The 20,158-nt window shown below is 34.4% G+C and overlaps 1 protein-coding gene across 1 annotated transcript in view; it reads right to left on the minus strand.

Moving 5' to 3' along the window:
* Positions 1-546: 546 nt before the first annotated feature.
* Positions 547-20,158, minus strand: part of LOC149535735 (uncharacterized) — an 83,457-nt gene continuing 63,845 nt past the window's right edge. The window contains exons 4-6 of the mRNA XM_089804592.1: positions 1,798-1,896; positions 1,415-1,657; positions 547-1,213 (exon numbers count right to left, since the gene is read on the minus strand). Of these exons, the coding sequence (XP_089660718.1) occupies positions 755-1,213; positions 1,415-1,657; positions 1,798-1,896 (801 nt within the window). The 3' untranslated portion in view covers positions 547-754. The remainder of the gene's footprint in view (positions 1,214-1,414; positions 1,658-1,797; positions 1,897-20,158) is intronic.

Consider the following 20,158-nt stretch of genomic DNA (forward strand, 5'->3'; position numbering starts at 1 on the left):
GAACATATGCATTATGAGTGGCTCTCGTTGTTCACATATCTAGGAATTTTCAGTAAAGACATGAAGACCATCATTAAGAAGTTTGACCAAAGATGAAACCTTTGAAAATGAAGAGCTAAATCTTCCAGTTAAATTTTTATGGATGTATCTGAATCAGTTATCCAACATTATAATCAGTGTGAGCAAAACATTCTGAGATAACATGCTATTGCCATTCTACAATACAAGTGACTAATAAAAGCAAGAGTAAAAGAAGCATGATTCCAGCAACTGTAGTTTCCATCTAAGAAAAGCAGAAAAGTAATCTCGAAATGACATTTCTTGGTACTGGCCATTTGATTTAAACCAGTGACAATCTGCCAGAAATAGCAAATTAGAACTACCAGAGTAAAAGGAATCAAGGTGGTTTCTTATGCTTTTAGCATAAAAAACATCTGTATAGGTAAGCATATTATTATGACTACTTAAAACTCCTTTGTTTTTGTAACGGCCATCAGCACTTACAGAATTCTGTATCAAAAAGCTAGTTTGAAAAGAGGAATCTGCTTTTGAACATAAAATGAAAACCAACCAATGCTATTTTTGATAAAAGCTGTGTTGCGCCAATCATAAACTTAAAACTAACAGGAAACTGGAAATGTTTACAGATTCCACAAAAATCAATCTCTCATCTGTCCATGCATTTCATTACACTTACCACAACTACAACATATGCTGCTTCCTTCTTGTTAGTAGAGTTAAAATTGTAAACTTCCTACTTCTCAGAGTTGCTGGAACCAGCCTCAAGTTTAACAGGATCCAAATTTAAATCAACCTTTCCAGATCCATGAAGGCCAGATTCAGATATTGCTGAATCCTGCAGCTCATCTTTTGGAGATTCATCCGAACCAGATTCCAATTTATCATCTCTTTCGGAAGCATCAGAACCAGATTCAGTATCATTTGACGCCAAGTGTAATTCAATCTCTGTCAAGTTGTTTGAGCCAGGCAGAGAAGCAGCTGAACTCCAATACAAGTCAATCTTCTTGTCATCTTCCTCCATACGTTTCCCATACTCATCCTTACTAAACTCTACAGGGCATTTGCCACCAAATGCAGTTTCTACTTTGTCCATATCAAATAATTCTTCCATGATCTTCATACTTTCCAAGTCTTTTGAATAAACAAATTTTACTTTTCGATAAGTCTTTGGTTCCAAAAATGGTTTTACCACCTGCAATATTTTGATGTTAGATTTCTGCTGGAAATCTAATCTACACACTCCAAATATTTAATCAAGACACCTCCAAAAAAACATATCCACAAAAACAAGAAAATGAGTAGCATTAGAAGAAGAAACAAAGGCATTGGCATCAATTTTTGAGATATAGAAAGAAACCATAATGAAAGATGGTAGTAAGGTTATAATTCTTACTGTCCAAAATGACTCAAAGATCTTTGGTGGATTGTATAGAATGGCCACACCTAGCCTTTCTGGATAATGGTTCTGTAAAACATTAGCTGTTTCACGAGTTACCTTAACAGATATACTAGCTGCTGTCCAGCCTTTGAAATCAATCAACCAAACCATCTGTTCTTGTTCCTTTGGCAGGTTTATTATGGCATTTTCCATACAGTATACAAGATATTTTATTTGCCCCTTCCATGATGTAGTGTTCTGGCATACAACATAAAAAAGCATAATATTTCAAATTAGCTACCTCAGATTAAATAAATATAAATAAAATAGAAAAGAAAAAACCTCAAAATTAAAGACCAGAATCTACCCCTAGTTGCAAAACTGTTTCACATGATCACCTGGAACCCTGGTCTCATAACAAGAACAGTCCTCCCATATTTGTCAAGATAGTTTGCCCTGTAGATTTTACCTGTTTCAGCTTCGTGTGCTATATCCCCCTAATAAAAATAAAAATTAAGATATCAATTATGGCACACCAAAAAAGGAATACCTTTTTGTTTATTGAACAGCATAGTTAGAAAAAAAATTCTCTAAATAGTAATTAAAGGTAAATAGCATGTGAACAAATTCTTGATGATTTGCAGGATTGAGCAGGGAAATCCTATTACAAACACTCTTCGATATTTTGAGGAGATTCATTTTATTGTTATTGAACATTAAACTTTATATCTTCTTTTGACATAATATATATATCTTGCATATTACGCCATAAGAACGGTTAAAATTTCATCCAAGTGTCAACTTCTTAGCAGGCCACTCTGAACAAGTGGTAAGCATGTTCCACTCATCCTATCCTAAAGGAATCAAAAGTAGTGTCAGGGATGGATAGCAAAAATACAAGTAATCTTCCAATCAAAGCCTATATTCTATACTTGGAAAGTTAGACAAAAATAACTAAAAAGAATGAAAGAAAGTAGATGGCAGACTTTCAGTGTCAATTTAGCTGCAAAGATCAATTACTAATCAAATAGGTATGTTCGTAATTGAATGTCTTAGCGTCTCATAGATACCACCACTCAAAGTCAAATGTATCCTAGGAATATTTGGAAGGATTTATCTATCATGTAGATCTGCATCAACCCTGCAAACTCTAAAAATCCCATCAAAATCAGAAAAGAACCTAGGTTTTGTATTTACCACCCACAAACCAGCAGTTCCATTTTGTAATTAACGAAGTTATACTTGTGACAATAAGGATGCTGTACAACTGGCTGTTCCATTTTTTATAGTGTCTGTTCTGTTTGTGACAGAAGGGTTGTATTTATAATAAGGGAGGTTTTATCGTACAAAGTGTCAATTTTGCCCAGATCACACTACAAGTCCAACATCAACCAAAAAACTATCATAACAATCCCCAATTATTGGGATTCTTAAACACACATAATAAAAAGACAACTCCGCCAATTGCTAGAGGTAGAAGACAGCTGTAGTGAGGAAAAGAATGTGAATAGCAAGAGAAATTGATTGTTTGCGGATTCAGGAAAGTGAGGTAAAAAGGGTAAGAGCTGCAGTTGTTAATTGTTGTAAACATACCTCACACTACTCTTTCTAGTTACCCAAGTTCAAGGAACAGGGGCGAAATGATCAACAGTTCCACACAGTCTTTCCCTACACTAGGGTTTTCAAGTCAAAACCATGTTTTTATTCACGCTTTGATTCTAACAGCTGTACAAGCTAATTCTAGTAAGAAATTGCATTCGATCAGCTGCCAACTAAAATCCAGTTCAAGTATGAACTGTCTTAAAGACCTCTCTTTTCCACCAAATGGGAACTTGAGAAACCACAGATCTTAATGGTAGAAGGGCAATATTAATCTTTAGAAATTGTGGGTATTGATTTGCATGACATTAACAAGTTACATGGAAATAAACCCATTTCAAAGTGACCAATCAGAGATTGTACAAGTAGAAACAATAACGAAGATGGTTAGAGAAGTAAGACAACTTACCACATTGGGGTCACAATCGGAGCATGTGATAAAATCCCAAAATGGTATCACAAGCAACAAGAGCTTATAATAAAGGACCACCAAAAAACAAGAGTTAAAATATAAACCCCGGGTAAAACATAGATTTTTGTCACCTTTTAAGACTTCTAAACCTATTTTGGTCAAATCTCATTTTTCTATCAAAACTCCATTTTTTTCTGAAAACTAAAAATACCCTTTTATAGATCTCCGAGTCAATATCATCATTAAGTAAATTTCGTAGTGTTTTGATTAGTTATAATATGTTATAATTTCAAAATATTATAAATATTTTAACATTTAAGAAGACGCTCCCTCAAAAAAGGAAAAAAATAATAAATCATATAAAAAATCTAAAATTTAAATTTAGCCCTAGAGGAGAGAGTCATCTTCAAGAATATGTAATTTTTTTCAAAAAGGTGTAGATTTGATATGGAAGATTTGATGGGAGGAAAAAACTGTTAGTTTCTAATAAGGTCGACCTTGAGTACTTATAACAAATAAAATATACATAAAAAACAAAACAAAAAAATTATATTCCCTAGCTATAGATGCCATCTATAACATATTTTCAAATTAAAGCAAAAAAAATGAGTTGCATATATTTGTTTGATAGGAACTACACCCTATATTATTCGTAGTTAAAAAAATGACTTCAAAATTTCAAAAATAAATAAATGCTTTATCAAAAAAAATTTAAAAAGTTATAGGCATAAAATTCATCCTATTTCACACATTTCATTAGTTTACATCATCTTCAAATTCTAAACACAAATACCATTTTCATGTCATTAAAGTTGAACAACTTGCATTTTGGGATCTTTTTTCTTTATAAAAGGTGACACGGGTTTGTGCTTTTACCTAGGGGCCATTAGTAGGATAAAGAGAGAAAGGTCTTGGTGTATGAAGAAAAGCAACTTGGAGTTGATTAAAAGAAGCCCCATGAAGAAGATGATAGATAATGTGTTACATCTCATTTTTCGACCCAATTTAAAATGTTCATATAGCCGTTGAGGTTCACATGAAGCCGGTTGACAATTACATTTGTTATAATCCTGCGAAATGGTAAGATGGTTAGTTATTATAATTTCATATGAAGATAACATGCTAGTTGATATTTATCATTAATTCATGGAATTGAAAAGGCGGTTAGCCATTATGATCATTTGTGATTAATAACTTGTTATGGTAATATGATTTAACTATAGAGAATTTTCTTGTAGGGAGGACATCAAAGGAGTGGAAGCATTGTTAGAAAAGAATTGGGCACAGGAGCATCACCATCACTAGGCAAATGGGTATGAATCTTAAATCACCATGGTTGAGGACCTAGCGATTGCATAACAGGATACACACATTAGACACGCATGAGCTATTAGATAAACATTAAAAACATTAATGATCTTAACTTAATTAAGGTACATACATTTATTGGATTATGGTTGACATTTCCATCACCTCATTTTAATACATATTTATATATGTGCACATAAATATAAAAATAAAGGTGACACTCTAGTATTATTTTTATACAAGATTTTATCTATTTAATACATACATTTAAATGTGTACAAGAAGATAAAATAATCTTCCAAATGAAACATGTATTTAGATATATAAAAGGTACAACCTTGGATAAACATTTAATATTGTACCATCTTAATAAAATATATTTATGTGCAAGTAAATAAATATATTTATAAATTATCCTTTTGATTTATAACCTTCAAGTTCTTTTCCATATTTATTTATTTTCATTATGAGAGGCCGAAATGTACATTTGTCATTTGATATCAATGAATCAAGAAGACAAATCTTTAAAACCGTTCATGAGTTACGGCTTGCTTCTTCGGATACCTTTATTTATGAAGCCGTGAGAAATCATTGGACATCATGAATTGAATTCTCCTCCCTCACGATTTGATCTTTGAAAGTCTTTCCACGTTATTTTTTCTCTTTACCTCTGTTGGAAGTCGTGATCGATAATCACTCTGAGTTTGCATTCCAAATATCTTACGAGAAGGGACTGGTTGATAGTGTCCAGCAAAAGCTCATCTATTTCACAAGCTAATCAGGTTATGTGGTTGGCATACCATATCCAAATGAAATATAGTATTCTTTTTTTATCAATTGCTATTGTGCATGTATTTACAGCAGCAAGGATTCTTTCCATAGAATGTTGTACATCATCTATGTTTAATGTCACTGGATAGTTCCTAAGTGAGTCAGAACTTCCCAAGTCGAGTCAAGAACCATTGATCATGATATATTTTTGCATCTTTATCTTACTTTTGTATGACAGAATCGAATGATATTCTTTTGCAAGCCTTAAGTTTTCCCTGAGTCATATAAGCTGTGATGAAATGAAACATGAAATATTATTACATCGGCTGAGGAATAAGCAAAATGAGTTGGCTAAACTCTCAGGTTTAAACACCTGAGACTCACCCGACTGTATGGTCATGGAAGAGGTGAAGATGTGAGAAAGAAATCTGCAGTAACATGGAAACAAAAACTGACGTGAGATAACAAATATATATTATTTTAAAAAGGAAATCATTTAATAGCTCAAGCATGTCGAATTCATTCTCTATTGTCAAGTCGAGTGGTGCGATTAAGTACCAGAATGCTCAGTGGTTGGCACGGTGTTCCATGTCTATTTTGGGTAGAGAGGGTCTTTCTAATTAGAAAAAGTGTGGGGATAGGTTAAGGTTCGTGGTTGGGAGGTTAAGCCCTTGACAATGTTCCCCTCTCCAAAAGATGTCAGGACGTGCATCAGATAATAATAAGTTGAGCATTCAAACATTTATTGGTAACAGGTATTTTTACTTTTATGATATTTATACGAGTAGAAGATATGATGGATTAATTTATATTGTTGAATTTGGTTATTTCCTTTGATGAAAGCAACCTTTCTCGTCTATTTAATTGGTAACCATTTACATCGATTGACCTTCCAACTAAATATGGAATATATCTATAGGATTGTTATTTCAATCTTTCATTTATAAGAATAATGATTATGAGCATATCTTCTAATATTATTTTATTGCCATAGTTAGCAATAGGAAGAAAAGGAATAAAATAGAGGTATCTGATGCCCCAAACGATGCAGTGGTATCTAATGTCCTAAATGATACAGTGATATCTGACGCCCTAAATGATACAGTGGTATCTGATGCCCTAAATGATTCAATGATAATAGATGCCCCTAATTGATACAGTGGTATGTGATGCCCTAAAAGATCCAATGGTAATCGATGCCCTAATTCATATAGTGGTATTTGATGGTAATCGTCATTTGATTTTGATATAGTGGTATTGGATGGTAATCGTCATTTGATCCTAAGTGGTATTTGTGGACTAACTTGGGTGTTTGCAAAAGCATCCCTAGATTGATTTTGGTTTCGAATTCCATGGTATGTAGATTTTAGTTTCCATAGTAAATTCATTGATGCTGTTTTCAATTGTTAATTATGAAATTTTCGTTAAACTGATTGTAACCATTAATCTCATTCACATGAATGCAATTGATATAACTGTCTTCCTATGAAAATGAAGTAGTACTGTATTTCTTTGATATGTTAGTTGTTAGTTAAGAGCTGGGAAAAGAGGTCGTTACATAGTGAATTAATAAGAGAAGCCCAACAAAGACAAAAGCAAATGAAGGTAAAACCATGCAATCATCAATCTTTTAAAAATTAAAATTGAAACAGAAGTTGCAATTAAGACTTTTGAATGGCACCGAGATTTTAAAATAGCACATGAAAAATTGAAACAATTGGAAGTTTACTTCAATATGCATGAAGTTAGAGAGGCACAAAAAACGTCTTTGGTATATCTAAAAATTGAAGATATTGCTTTGACTTGGTGGCAAAGCACTTCATCTCTTCAGAAAAGACACAGCCAATGCAACTGGTTCAAATGAATTCAAAGAGTTGTTAGGAAAGATTTTTTACTAGTTGACATGAAAGCAATCAAAAGTTTCAGGGATAAAAGTTTAGAGTTAGCTTTTTGAGGTAAGGTACAATTGCAAGTTGCAATCTTGTGTACAAGACTATAAACCAAATGAGAAGTTAGCTTTTTTTGCACAAAAAACTAGAGTTTGCCTATTATTTCCTACTTTGATGCAACGTAAGACTTAACCATGTTTTACTTATATAAAATCATAGGAAATTACTTAGTACATTAATTAATACAAACCACTATCCTTTTCAACAAACTAATTTTATAGAGTAGCAAATGGGAAGATGAGGGTGAGAACTCATTCTCCTAAATAGAAAGAAAGCATGACTTTTCCAAATGACTACCTGAAAAAAATTAAGAGGAAAGAGCTAACTTATCTTAGTATGTTAAGATAATATACACCTAAGCAAGACGAATATACTCAAGGTAAAATAATGTCAAAGAAAGAATGGTTTTTGCAAAAGACTGCCTAAGGAAAAGTAGGAAAGAAATCAAACTCATCTTAGAATATCAAAATAATATCCACCTCAGCAAGATGAATATACTCAAGGTAAAAAGATGTCAAATTAGTAATTGATAATGTTGTTGACATTTTAGTTGCCATTAAAGATGACACTTGCTGATAATGGTTGTAGATATTGTTTCAAATACATAAGTTGATAATGCATATAATGATAATTGTTGCTTAAGACATTTAGTTTGCAGAATTTTGGGTACAACTAATCATAGGCATTTGTGCTTTAACAATGATTTTTTGAACAGTTTTAAGTTTATTTTTAGAAAACTTAGGTTTTGTTTATTAATTAGATGTTGTATTAAATGAAAATCAAATGCTATTTTTAGAGGGCATGGTCTATTGATTTATTTTCCTAGTTTTTAGTATACATTAGAATCAATCACCCAATTGAAGACAACTGTAAGCAACTTATTTTAATTCTTATTTCTTATCAGTTAATATTAAAAATGTAGATCTATATCAAAAGCAAAGTTCCTAGACTCATCATGACTCGCCGAGTCATGAGTCACATGCTGACTCACTAAGTCCAAGCCACTTGACTTGGCTATAGTGGACATGGCAAGTTCAATATTAGAAATAATTAATTTTTTAACTTTTTTTTGTCTTATTTCTTCCTTGCATTCTTCAAAGGTATCTTATCTCATTGTATTGAGAAGAAGAGAGAAGTGTGAGATAGGAAGATAAATAAGAGTCCATAGGTTCGTTGCTCTTCCCTACAGCAACTGCAATCTCTTGAGTTCTTGTGCTTTATCTAACAAGTAATAGATTTGGCATGTTTGACAAGTAAAAGATTTGGCAAGAACACATGGAAATTGCAATTTTGGTCTTTACCACTATATTTTTGGCATCATAAAAAATCAGGAATGATGCACGTTGTGGAGTTTTATGTGGTCCTGACGATGCTAATTTGGTCTTGGGAGCAAGGGCACTACCCCTTGACCCCGCCCTGTACCGCAACAAGGAGCATGCTTGGGGCGATGCCTCTTGACCCCGCGAGGGGAGCTACCTCTCAACCGTGCAAGGGACGTGTAACAAACGAATTTTCATAACAAAATAAAGGCAAACTAGAAAGTGTTTTCCTCAACTAATTATTGAACAATTAATAATGAATTCCTTTTCATGAGACATTAACTACTTTTAACTACCAACGATTAACTGAAATAACAAGGCTCAACTAAAATAACTATAACAATGATCAACTGAAATAACTGTAATAACTATAATAACGATTAACTAGAATAATCATGATAACGTTCAACTAAAACAACTGTAACATTGATCAACTGTAATAACTGAAATAATGATTAACTTAAATAATCATGATAATGTTCAACTGAAATAACTGTAACAATGATCAATTGTAATAACTAAAATAACGATTTACATACATATATGTAAAGTAAATGCATAACATGAAAGAGATAGAAGAACATACAAGAAATATTCGGTGAGTCTTTATTTGGTTGTGCAAGCCTTGGCTTTCGGTAAGAGAAGCAGCATTGACTTAGGCTTAACCTCCCAACCTCGAACCATATTTATCCCCACACAATCTATTGAATAGAAAGGCCCTCCCTGCCTCGGGATCAGACTTAGGATACTTTTAGTCCAGCCACCTAAGCATTCTAGTGTTTAGAATGTCCGGACAGTTATGGACGGACATGTCTAAATAACTGGCTCTACTGACATCAAGTGATCATAAATGGAAAGCATGTCTCAAAACGACCTTGGTCAAGGTTTTCTAATGAGTTCAATGACCCAATCACCACCGCTCGACTTGACAACAGAGGAACAATAATATGAACAAGCATGAGCTATTAAATGAAATTAATTTAGATTTACTGTGTCATGTCAGACTTTTATTTCCATGTCATTGCAGATTCCATCTCACCTCTTCACCTTTACTATGGCTATACAGCCGGTGAGTCCTAGGTTCGAATCTCAGAGCAATCGGCTCTGTCCTGTTGATCCTCATAAGAATATTATAGTTTCCAACTTATCACATTCTGTGATTTGAGAAAAGTAGCTATAAGCATTGCAGAATAATATCATTTAATTATTACTTTCAACAGCATAAATAAAATATGAAATCATGTCATGGATACTTGGCTTTTATTCATCTTAACCGATGATATTATAAACAAGGATGATTTGCTTCATAATTTGGATTTGTATCTAACCACTATAATAATCAAATTGCAGTAATAACTGTTATAAAACATATTGCAATACTTGGGATTTGGACGTCCACATAACCTGGTAGAAATTTGGAATAAGATGGAGTCTTGTTGGCTCTAATAATCAGCTTCTCCATAGAATGAATCTTCAATCGCGATTTTCGATGTAAATCACAACCACGTCTTTAGCGAAAATTAATGAAAAAGGCATTTGTTGCAAGGAAATTGCATTAGAAATCGGGCGGTATATAGTAGGGATATCGTGTAAAAAAATGCAGAAGTATTTGGTTGATATGTGAACAAGGAAAAGGGTGATATATTGTGTGTTCATGGTCTTTCTCAACTTCATAATATAAGAAGTATTCGAAGTCTCTTTGGCTTTTGTTGGCCAAATTTGCCTTCCCGCCAAAATTGCCATATTTGAATTCAAATATTAAACGGTCACATCCCACCTTTAATATTAAACAATGCCATGGAAATACGAAATAAATTAAATCCTTATAATATTTCCATGTTTTCCTAAGTTATTTTCAGCCCCTGCATGTTTCCATTCACCGTCGGATCTCCCAGGATCAACGGCGAGCACTTTCCCACTTTGTCAAGATGCAAGGTTTTTTACGAATGCAGGGAAGCGACCTTTTGTCATCCGTCCAGGGTAAGACCTTGCTCCTTGTTTGTGGGCCGCTTTTTGACTACGCTGGCATGCCGATGTGAGTTGGAGTACGGCTAGAGTTCTGTTGGTAGTCGCTTTCCCGCATTCTGTATTCTGTCAGACCTTCTGACAATGCAAGGAAGCGACGTTGTAACTTGTGGACTAGCAGGTCCATCCTTCCATGTGGGCCGCCAAAGCTAAAAAGGGAGTGCCAGGTAGTTGTCGGGTGGAAAGTTGCATCAGTTGCTTCATCCTGATTGGTCAAAGGGTTTACATGCCTGCGGAGGTGGATGTCAAGTGTTCAGTGGGCCCGAAAGTTTAAGAGCAGCACAATAATAACTAGGGTCTTTCGTGATCATCGATCATTTGGTGATCAACGATCGTCGCTTGCCCACATTATGGAATTACGAGGACTTTAAGCATTGTGGGCAAGTGCCAAATGGCCACGTGTCCCAATGGGCCCAATTAAGGAAATAACACTATAGTCAACGGTTGTTAAGTTGGCAGTTTCATAAAGCCGTCGCGGTTAAGTTAAGAAGGTGGTGCGGTTAGGTTGCCAATGGGGCAGTCAAACTTACGAAGACTTTGTGAGGTGGCAAAAGGAAATAATGTTATTGGTCCACATGGCTCGTCTTGGTTTCAGAGCTTTGTTTGACTGCTGGCCTTGCTGATTTGTAAGCCAAAAACAAAGGGAAATTGGGTTTTCTTGCACAATCTGATCTTTCTGATCGATCCCAACTACACCAAGTTAATGCTAGGTTTTAATGGCAGAAAGGACACTCTTCCCACCATCTGATCATCCATTTTGAGGAGTCTTAGCATTGATTGGCATCATTTCCATCACTTCAAGGTTTGCTCCAGTCAAGGTTTCCATGGTTTTCATGCCTCTACAAGTGTACCAAATCAAATCTATTGTTTGGATCGTCTTGATTGTTCTCTGAGTATTTAATGACAGTTGTTGTGGAGTAATTTCAGTTAAAAATATCTCAGTTATGCCTGAGCTATAAAGGCAGATTTTGTAATCTTTGTAAGGGTTGATCTTTCTTTGATTCTCTAGTATTGCTTCTATGCATACTACTATAATTTCTCATGCCTTTGAGCCATTGTAATCCTCTATCGAGTCTCTTTTAGCAATTAACACGCTGTGTAAGATTTCTTTGCCTCTGATTAGTTTTTTTTGTTTATATTCTGCAATTAGCATGATTATATCTACTTTTGGCATTTGAATGATATTAAGTGAAGTCTCTTCCTATAGCATTCTTTTGTTGTCCGATCTACATGTGGTTGTTGAATTAAGCAATGTCTGAACCTGTATTCTTTGATGTCATCACTAGTTAACAGTGCATTTATGGGCAGAGATAAGGTCAAACACTCTACTTTGGTGCATCACCCCTTTAGGTTAGAGTAGGTAGATTTGCTTTCATGCATTCCTTCTCCCTTTTCCTCTCCAAGTGTAATTAGGTGCACCCTGATAGTAAAGGAAGTCGGCCTTCTCCAGAGACTCAACCTCACAATTTAAGTCCCATAGCTTGGAGGTTGTTTCCATGTTTCATAAGGTTGTCCTTAGGTAAAAACTTTGGACAAGGGTGCAAACTTTTGTGACAACAGCTTTCAAGAAGCCATAACATAAAAAGAAGAGACTTGACTCTTGGACACCAAATAAATATGTCAAGTGTTCATTTAGTTTTTAGCAAGAATAAATATGGAGAAAGATTTGAAAGTTATAAATTGAGAATAATTATAGTTTATATCTATCTACTTGCACGTAGATATACTTATGAGGTGACATCATATTATTTATAAAAATAATATTATGGTGTCACTTTATTCTTCTATCTGTGTACGTACAGAGGTATACATTATAATGATGTGGTGGGAAGATCAATCAAAAACCTTTTGAGGTACGTATTATTTTTAATTAAATTGATTTATGTTTTAAAATGTTTATTTAATAGCTCATGCGAGTCCATCAATTGTATCCTGAAGTTCAAGTCGCTAGGTCCTTACCAAGGCAATTTAAGGTCATACCTGTCAACCTGATAATTGAACTAAGCTAGTATCCCATTCTGTTGCTCCTGTTTAAATGCTTTCCCCCTTCATCTTCTCCTGCAATCACCCATGCAATATTTCCACAATAATAACAAGTTTCATAATAATTTCATAATAACATTTAATATAGATAACGAATTTAATTTTTAACCATATTGTTAAACATCACATGACAAATAATGGATAACGACCATCTTCATTAAACAATTAACATAATGAATACAACAGATATATTTAACTACCTTCTTCTCATGATTATGAAAGAAAATCCATTTAATCTAACAGTTATAAACAATTTAAAATTAGGTCAAAATTTGGGATGTGACAGGATGCTACGCCTAGACCCCTTCAAGGATGCTGCCCCTTAACCCTATTGGGGGATGCTACACTTTGAGTTTGCGCTATACAAGTCATTATCTATACTCTTGTCATTAGTCTTATTGGATATTACTTGATGTTTATTTTTTAAAAAGGGCTATTGTTGTGTTTGATAATATTGATTATTTGTCAATATATTAATCGTTATCGATGTATTAATTTGCATTTATACTTATGTGATCAATGTATCTTTATGTATGTGATCAAATTAGCTTCAATTTGATGATGTTGTGTCTTTAAGATTTATTCAATAATGGGTGCATGAAACAAGTTTTTAATCATTTAAAATCTATAAATTTCAAGGGTCTTTTCACTTTGCCAAATCCTTGCGAGTTGTTTTGCCAAGTCATGAGTCAAGTCAGCACTGTCAAGTCTGAGTCAGGGAACTTTGATTATAAACATAATTTTTTAGTTTGTCAATAAACCAAAAAGTTTCAAGAGAAAGAAAATCAAAGCATAACTTCAGATTGTATTCAGACTTAAGGAAGTTGATTTTCAAAAGAAATGGGACCTTTTTAAGGGTGCAACTTTTTTACCTCCTTTGATCTTATACAAAATGTACACACACACATTATAATTCAACCAAACCATATTTTACATCAACAATATTGTGTTTGATCAAATATATTAAAGAAGTGCCCCCATCCATTGTCTCTTCAGATTTGCAAGTGAGATCCATATTGCCCTATCTTTCAATAGACATGTTTGCATCACAAGCTTGGTTTTTTATGGGTTCCAATCACACATGTGAAGACATGTAAACTCTATGAAGCCAAATGACATTGATTAGATTATTGTGGTTTATCATCTAAACTATGAGCCCAAAAACTCAATGTAAGGATACTGCATCCTAAGAACAACAAAAGAGTCCAATATGTCCATTGCAACATGAAAGAAGGAAAAAGGAGGCAAGGACAACTACAATGTGAATTTTAATATTAAATTGCAGCACTACAAATACAACTAGCACAAAGCAAGAAAAAGAAGAAATGAGCAAGACTTACTAAATCAAGAAGAAAAAAGCAAATCCACTTAATATATCACTCCGCAGTCTAACTTAAGTCCAGATGAAATTATCAAAAGTCTTGCTTTAAGAACTTATTATCTTTCACATGTATGGAAATGAAGGTTGTATAAAACATGCTTGAAAAAATTGGACCCAGTAATGGCTTGGTAGACCCAAACATTTTGACAATTTGAGACTTGGTAAACTGTTTAAACATTATAGAATATATCAATTTGTAAATGTATTCTTCAAAGATGAATATTTCTGAATTTGCCCTTAATGACTCACCAGGAACTTATTCTATGTCCTCATATGCTACCACATTCCTTCGCTGTTTGGCTGCCTCACTCTCCAAATCAGCTATCTAATCAGCATTAAACATTGGATCCAAATCCTTGGCAACCCGGTTGAACTATGGATTTATGCAATCAAAGTCAAGCTAACGATGTGCCCCTTGTCACTCTAACTCCTTTGCATGTAATAAAAGATTGTGTGGTACACAAATACAAGGTCATTCAAGTGCCTTTCAATTGACCAATAGTACGTATTCTTGAAAGCTCTCAAATATTATAATTACATTCACAACCAAAGGTGCTACAAAGCTAAGACAAAATGTAGAACACACAATTTTGTAAATTAAAAGTATGGTTAAACCAAAAGCTTCCCACTAGAAATTTGAAATGACAATATTTATAAGCATTTTAGTGTGCTTAAAAGTTGAAAGTAAACAATAAAATAAAATTGAACGTATATAATCTTTTACTTGGTTATCTAATGGTAAGAAAACAATTTCTCCTCCACTTACTTATAAATTTGGTAAGTGTCATGCATAGGCTGAAAGGTTCTCATCAAGAACCAAACTCGTGATACAAATATTGAGGGCAAGCATAACCTCACACATCTACTTTGAAGGGAGCATAAAAAACTGAGGGTTGAAATACTAAGCAGCAGCATGAACATGTTGGTAGACCTGTCAATTCCACCTTCAATCAACAATGTATCATACAAGTTCATATTTGATTTAAGTTGACCCATAGAAACATTAAATTGTCTCTTTGGGCCTATCAATGGCCTAATATACACCCCATGGAGTTTCTCTCTCTAATCGCCAACTATACAACCTTAACCAACAATTCTTACAAGTATAAAACAAAGTAGTAGCAGCAATAGAAAATTCAACTCAATAGTATATTTTTTAAAAATTAAAATCAAAATCAAAAAATTAAAAAATAATTTTACAAATCAAGAAATTGTAAAAAATTAAAAGAATTATAGGATTATAAACGTAACTTGATGATCTTCTACCTTCCCTCAACAAATGTATCTTAAAAAATGGTGTTCACAAGGCCCCACAAACATGCACAAAGATCAGACAAAGTGGCTTCCATCCTCTATAAGCGATGCAAGAGCATCTAGGCTCACAAGCAATCCTACATCACCAAAAATATATTATTTTCTATGTTCGTGTATGCAAGAGCATCCCAAGTGAATTGGTGATTGACATCAACCAAAAAAAGGCCAATTTCCATTTAATTTGTTTCAATTTAGGCAAAGCTTCAATTCATACATGGATTCTCTTAACCAATCGTTTTGTTGATTTTAGCTTTGGTACCTTGTGGATCATGACATGGACCTTAATGTTAACATACTTTTCTATCTAATATGTCCTCAACTACGTGTCCAATTGGCATGATCTCCTCCCTCTTCTAGAAGGAAATAGTTACAATATGTGGAAATGTAGACAGCGCACAAGGAATGTCATCTCATGGAATGTAAAGTCGGAAGATAATGCACAAAATAAACCTGTTGGAAACTACTTAAAGAAATCATCGAAACCTTTTTCTCCAAGAATGTGAAAGGTGAATGAAAGCAATAGGAGGGCGGAGGAGAAATGGGGAGAAGATTGAGCTGCTTCGCAAGAGAGTTTGGGGCGTCAACGAGCAAAGAGGAAGTCGTGGGAACGGGCATCACCCAATGCAAAGAAGAAAATTCCATTTAGAATAGGGAGTTTGGAAAAATCTACAAAAATAGAGAGAACGGCATAGTCGACAAAGAAATAGCAGATGAGTATTGAGGAAGCAAGGACTGATGAGAATGCTTGACATACAAACAAGGAGAGTGTTGGTTAGAGGTAGAGGGTCACTCATTTGAGTTGGGTTGGCAGAGAGAAGGCCATCATTTGAGAACAAATAGAGCGAAGACAATGTTGTTCTTGTAAATGTGTTGTCACTACAATAGCAAACTAACCTTTCAAGATACTTTAGTTTCAATAGTTTGTACTTGCAATGCTAATGAAATTACCATTATATTGCTCTATCAATTTGGTATGAGTTTGGAAGATTTTTTTTCGTTGAGGATGCGTTTCTACAAAGTACATATCATGTTATTTCAGTTCATATTGCCTTGTAGACAAAGTTCTTTAGACTTCTTGGGATTGGGGAATTTGTCCCCATCGATTGGTATTAAAGCTGGTGTTCCTTAGTGTGTAGGCAGAGTTGTTCAGAGGAGGCAATTTTTTGCTAGGACCAAAGGGTGGGAAATAGTGAAGGGTAAAGATGCTATGAGAAATAATTGATCATGTTGGTTGTCCTCCAATAGAGATGAAACTAGGTAGAAGGTGTACAGACCTCTTCCTCTGAGAGAAAGTGGATATAAGAGTTCTTGGAGAGGTGCATCATCCAAGATCTTGTTGGGTAGAGGATCATAGTGAGAGTTGTGGAAAAGAAGGTGAAGCAGCAAGAGTCTACGAGAAGCTCATGAAATAAGAACAGGTGTGGAAGAGTCCTACAACAATGAGAGAAAAGACTTAAAATTAATGTTGGAGAAAATAACGAAGCGAAGATTTGTGATTGGTTGGATTTTGACGATCCATATGTTAGAGAAAGGGAGAGAAGATAAGATTTAGTCCTAGATCAACCACGTCTCTCCATAATAACTTCTAGTTCTAGATGGACCACATAATCAGTATGCACGAGATCTAACAACCAATTTGATGAAAAATGTTTTTCTCTTGAAACTAGATCTAGTTTGCTTACCCATCTAACATTGTAACACGTAGCATTGATAGGACAATTTAGGTAGATCTCTCAATGCCTTAGTGACACTTATCTGTACAATGTTATCAGAGTTCACATGACATAACCAACTACCATCAATTTGAGCAATCAAACACCTTTCAGCACTATTCAAATAAAAAACATTTCCTTTAGTCTTAGCACCTGATGCAATCTCATTTCCTGAACTCTCCATCGTTTTGCAATTGCCATTCTTGAATTGAAAATGATATCCCTTATCAACTAATTGCCCAGCACTCAAAAGATTGTGCTTCAAACCTTGAACATATAAAACATCATCAGTATCGTTCTTACCATTGAGGGCAAAGGATCCTCTACCACAGATCAGACAAGGAGTGTCATCTCCAAATCTGACTACACCGCCATCATACCTTTCCAAGCTTACAAATTTGTTTGTCTCCAGTCATATAATGTGAACAATCACTGTCAATAACCCATTGATGTCATTCTTCAACATATGCAACCAAAACTCTTTCCAGATTCACAGTAGGAATTGGATCTTCTTTGATAGTAATGAATCCAAATTCATCATCTTTCTCAGATTCTTCATCAATCACACCATCAGCAGCATAATAACATTCATTCTAATTCTGTGTTCATATCTTCTAGGCTTGGCTCTATAAACTCTTTCTAGACATCATAATGCAAAATGATCTTGTTACGAATAAAACCATTTCAAAGGTAAGGTTCCTTCATACTTACCAGCACCTTTAGGTAGTATGCTAGCAATCAAGGTTTCAAGTTCTTGAAGCTTCCTCTTTTCTTCCTCAAGCTCTTCTATCTCCTTAGAATCCCTTGAAACATACTTTGATGATCTATCTCCAAGGTCATATCTCTGCTTGTCCTTAGAAAGTTAGAAATAGTAGCTTTGAATGCAGTCTTAGTTTTAGGAAGGGAATCACCAAATTCACTCATCTCAAAGGCAAATAGCTTACCAACCAATGTATCTCTTGTTACATCAATCGCAGTCCTGCTCTCTTCAATAGCAGCAACCCTGTGTTTGTAAGCGGGAGGCAAGGATCTCAGCAGTTTAGAAACAATCTCATTTTCTTCCAATGTTCCACCAGCACATCTGATTCTACAAACAAGCCCATTCACCTTGTGAATTTAAGAAGCAATGTTCTCATCTTTTCTCATCTCCAGTGACTCATACCTCACTTTAATAGTCTGCAACTTGCTTGCTTAGCATGGGCATCTCCTTTGTGTAAGGGGTGCAACTTTGTCCATACCTCATGTTCCAATTCCATGGAATCTGTGTACTCTACTACTCTAGATCAGCTAAGGCACTCAACAATGCTTCCTTAGCTCTGATGTTATATCCAAACTTCTTCTTCTTGTCAACAGTAGCAGTAGCAAGATCTGTAGGAGGATTGTATGCTTTCTCAGTGATATTCCAATAGTCTTCTCCAATGCATCTCAAGTGAGTCTTCATTCGTCCTTTGCTATTGAATAGTTAGTGCCTTCAAATCTCAGGCTATCCTACAAAATTTCCATCCTTGATCACCTCAAGTTGTAAGGCTTCCCATAGAGGAATTGATTAATGGAAACAAGATAGCACTAAACAATTGAGAAGGGGGATAAATCAATTGTGTCCTAACTTCTTAAACTTAAACGAACTTGCAGAAAAAAAACCTTAAATCATAGATCTAGTACTTGGCCATGCAAGCAACGATCCACAACATCACATGAACACATAACAGCAAGATTTTGACGAGGAAACCCTTTTAGAGTAAAAAATACAGTGGGGATAGCACCCACAAGATGATGTACCCTGTTAGAAGCACTATACCCTGTTTGGAATATTACAATCTAGCACACTGCCTAGTGCTAACTACTTAAAGAAAATGAGGTAAGGCCTACTACCTTATAGATTTATGTTAACAACAATCCACAATTCATGAACTTTCTAATAGCATCTTCCTCATGCCAGGTCAATTCCAGTGAAATACAATAGATCTCTGCCTCATTTACAAATTCCACTCATCCATCTCGCACATACATCAATACGGTTAAAGAGCAAAGGATTGTTGCAAATGTAATAGTACTGCCTGTATAGGTATGTGTTTTTCAATTGCAGCCACCTCTTATATTTAAAAAAGAGTGAGAGAATGGACATGTCCCTTCATGGGACATGTATGTTCATTAATATAATTAAAATCTCTTAGTTATATATTATCTATCATAAAAAAATAATATCTTTTAATATAAATATTATATATGTATATATATAAGTTTATACACACACACACACACACATATCTTGATGTAATTTATCTAAGTAAAGCTACAAAACATCAACACTCCCTCTTAGCTAAGGAGGATAAACACATGACCACATCTTAACTCAATGTAATATGCGAATATCTTTGGTCATAAGATATTCAACATTTTGATATCACATTTGATATCAAGAGTATTGGTCTTCCAAAAAATCAACATACATTATTCACCAAATACGCAAATAAGGTTTGATATCACATCTGATATCATGAGTATTGGTCTCCCAAAATACATGATATTCACTAATTACTCAAAAATGATTGATATCACATCTTATATCATGAGTATAGGCCTCTCAGAATATCAATGATATTCACCAAATACTCTTTGAGTAATTGCCTTCCAGAATGTTGAGATGCGAAATATTCACCAAATACTATGAGTGATGGCCTTCTAGAAAATCAAGTCACGTGATATTCACCAAGTACTCTGTGAGTAATGGCCTTCCAAAACATCAAGATGTGTGATATTCACCAAGTACTCTGTGTAATGGCCTTTTCAGAATACCAATATGCATAAAATTAACCATGTACTCAAAAAAATGTTTAATGGGTATGTGCATACACATTCCCATAATGCTTACCACATAAACATCCACTATACAAAGCATAATCTATCATGATCTGCATAGACATTG

The sequence above is a fragment of the Cupressus sempervirens genome, chromosome 10, assembly GCF_028749045.1.
Source record: "Cupressus sempervirens isolate cs-2001-9-10 chromosome 10, ASM2874904v1, whole genome shotgun sequence".
In the NCBI taxonomy this organism is placed as follows: Eukaryota; Viridiplantae; Streptophyta; class Pinopsida; order Cupressales; family Cupressaceae; genus Cupressus; species Cupressus sempervirens.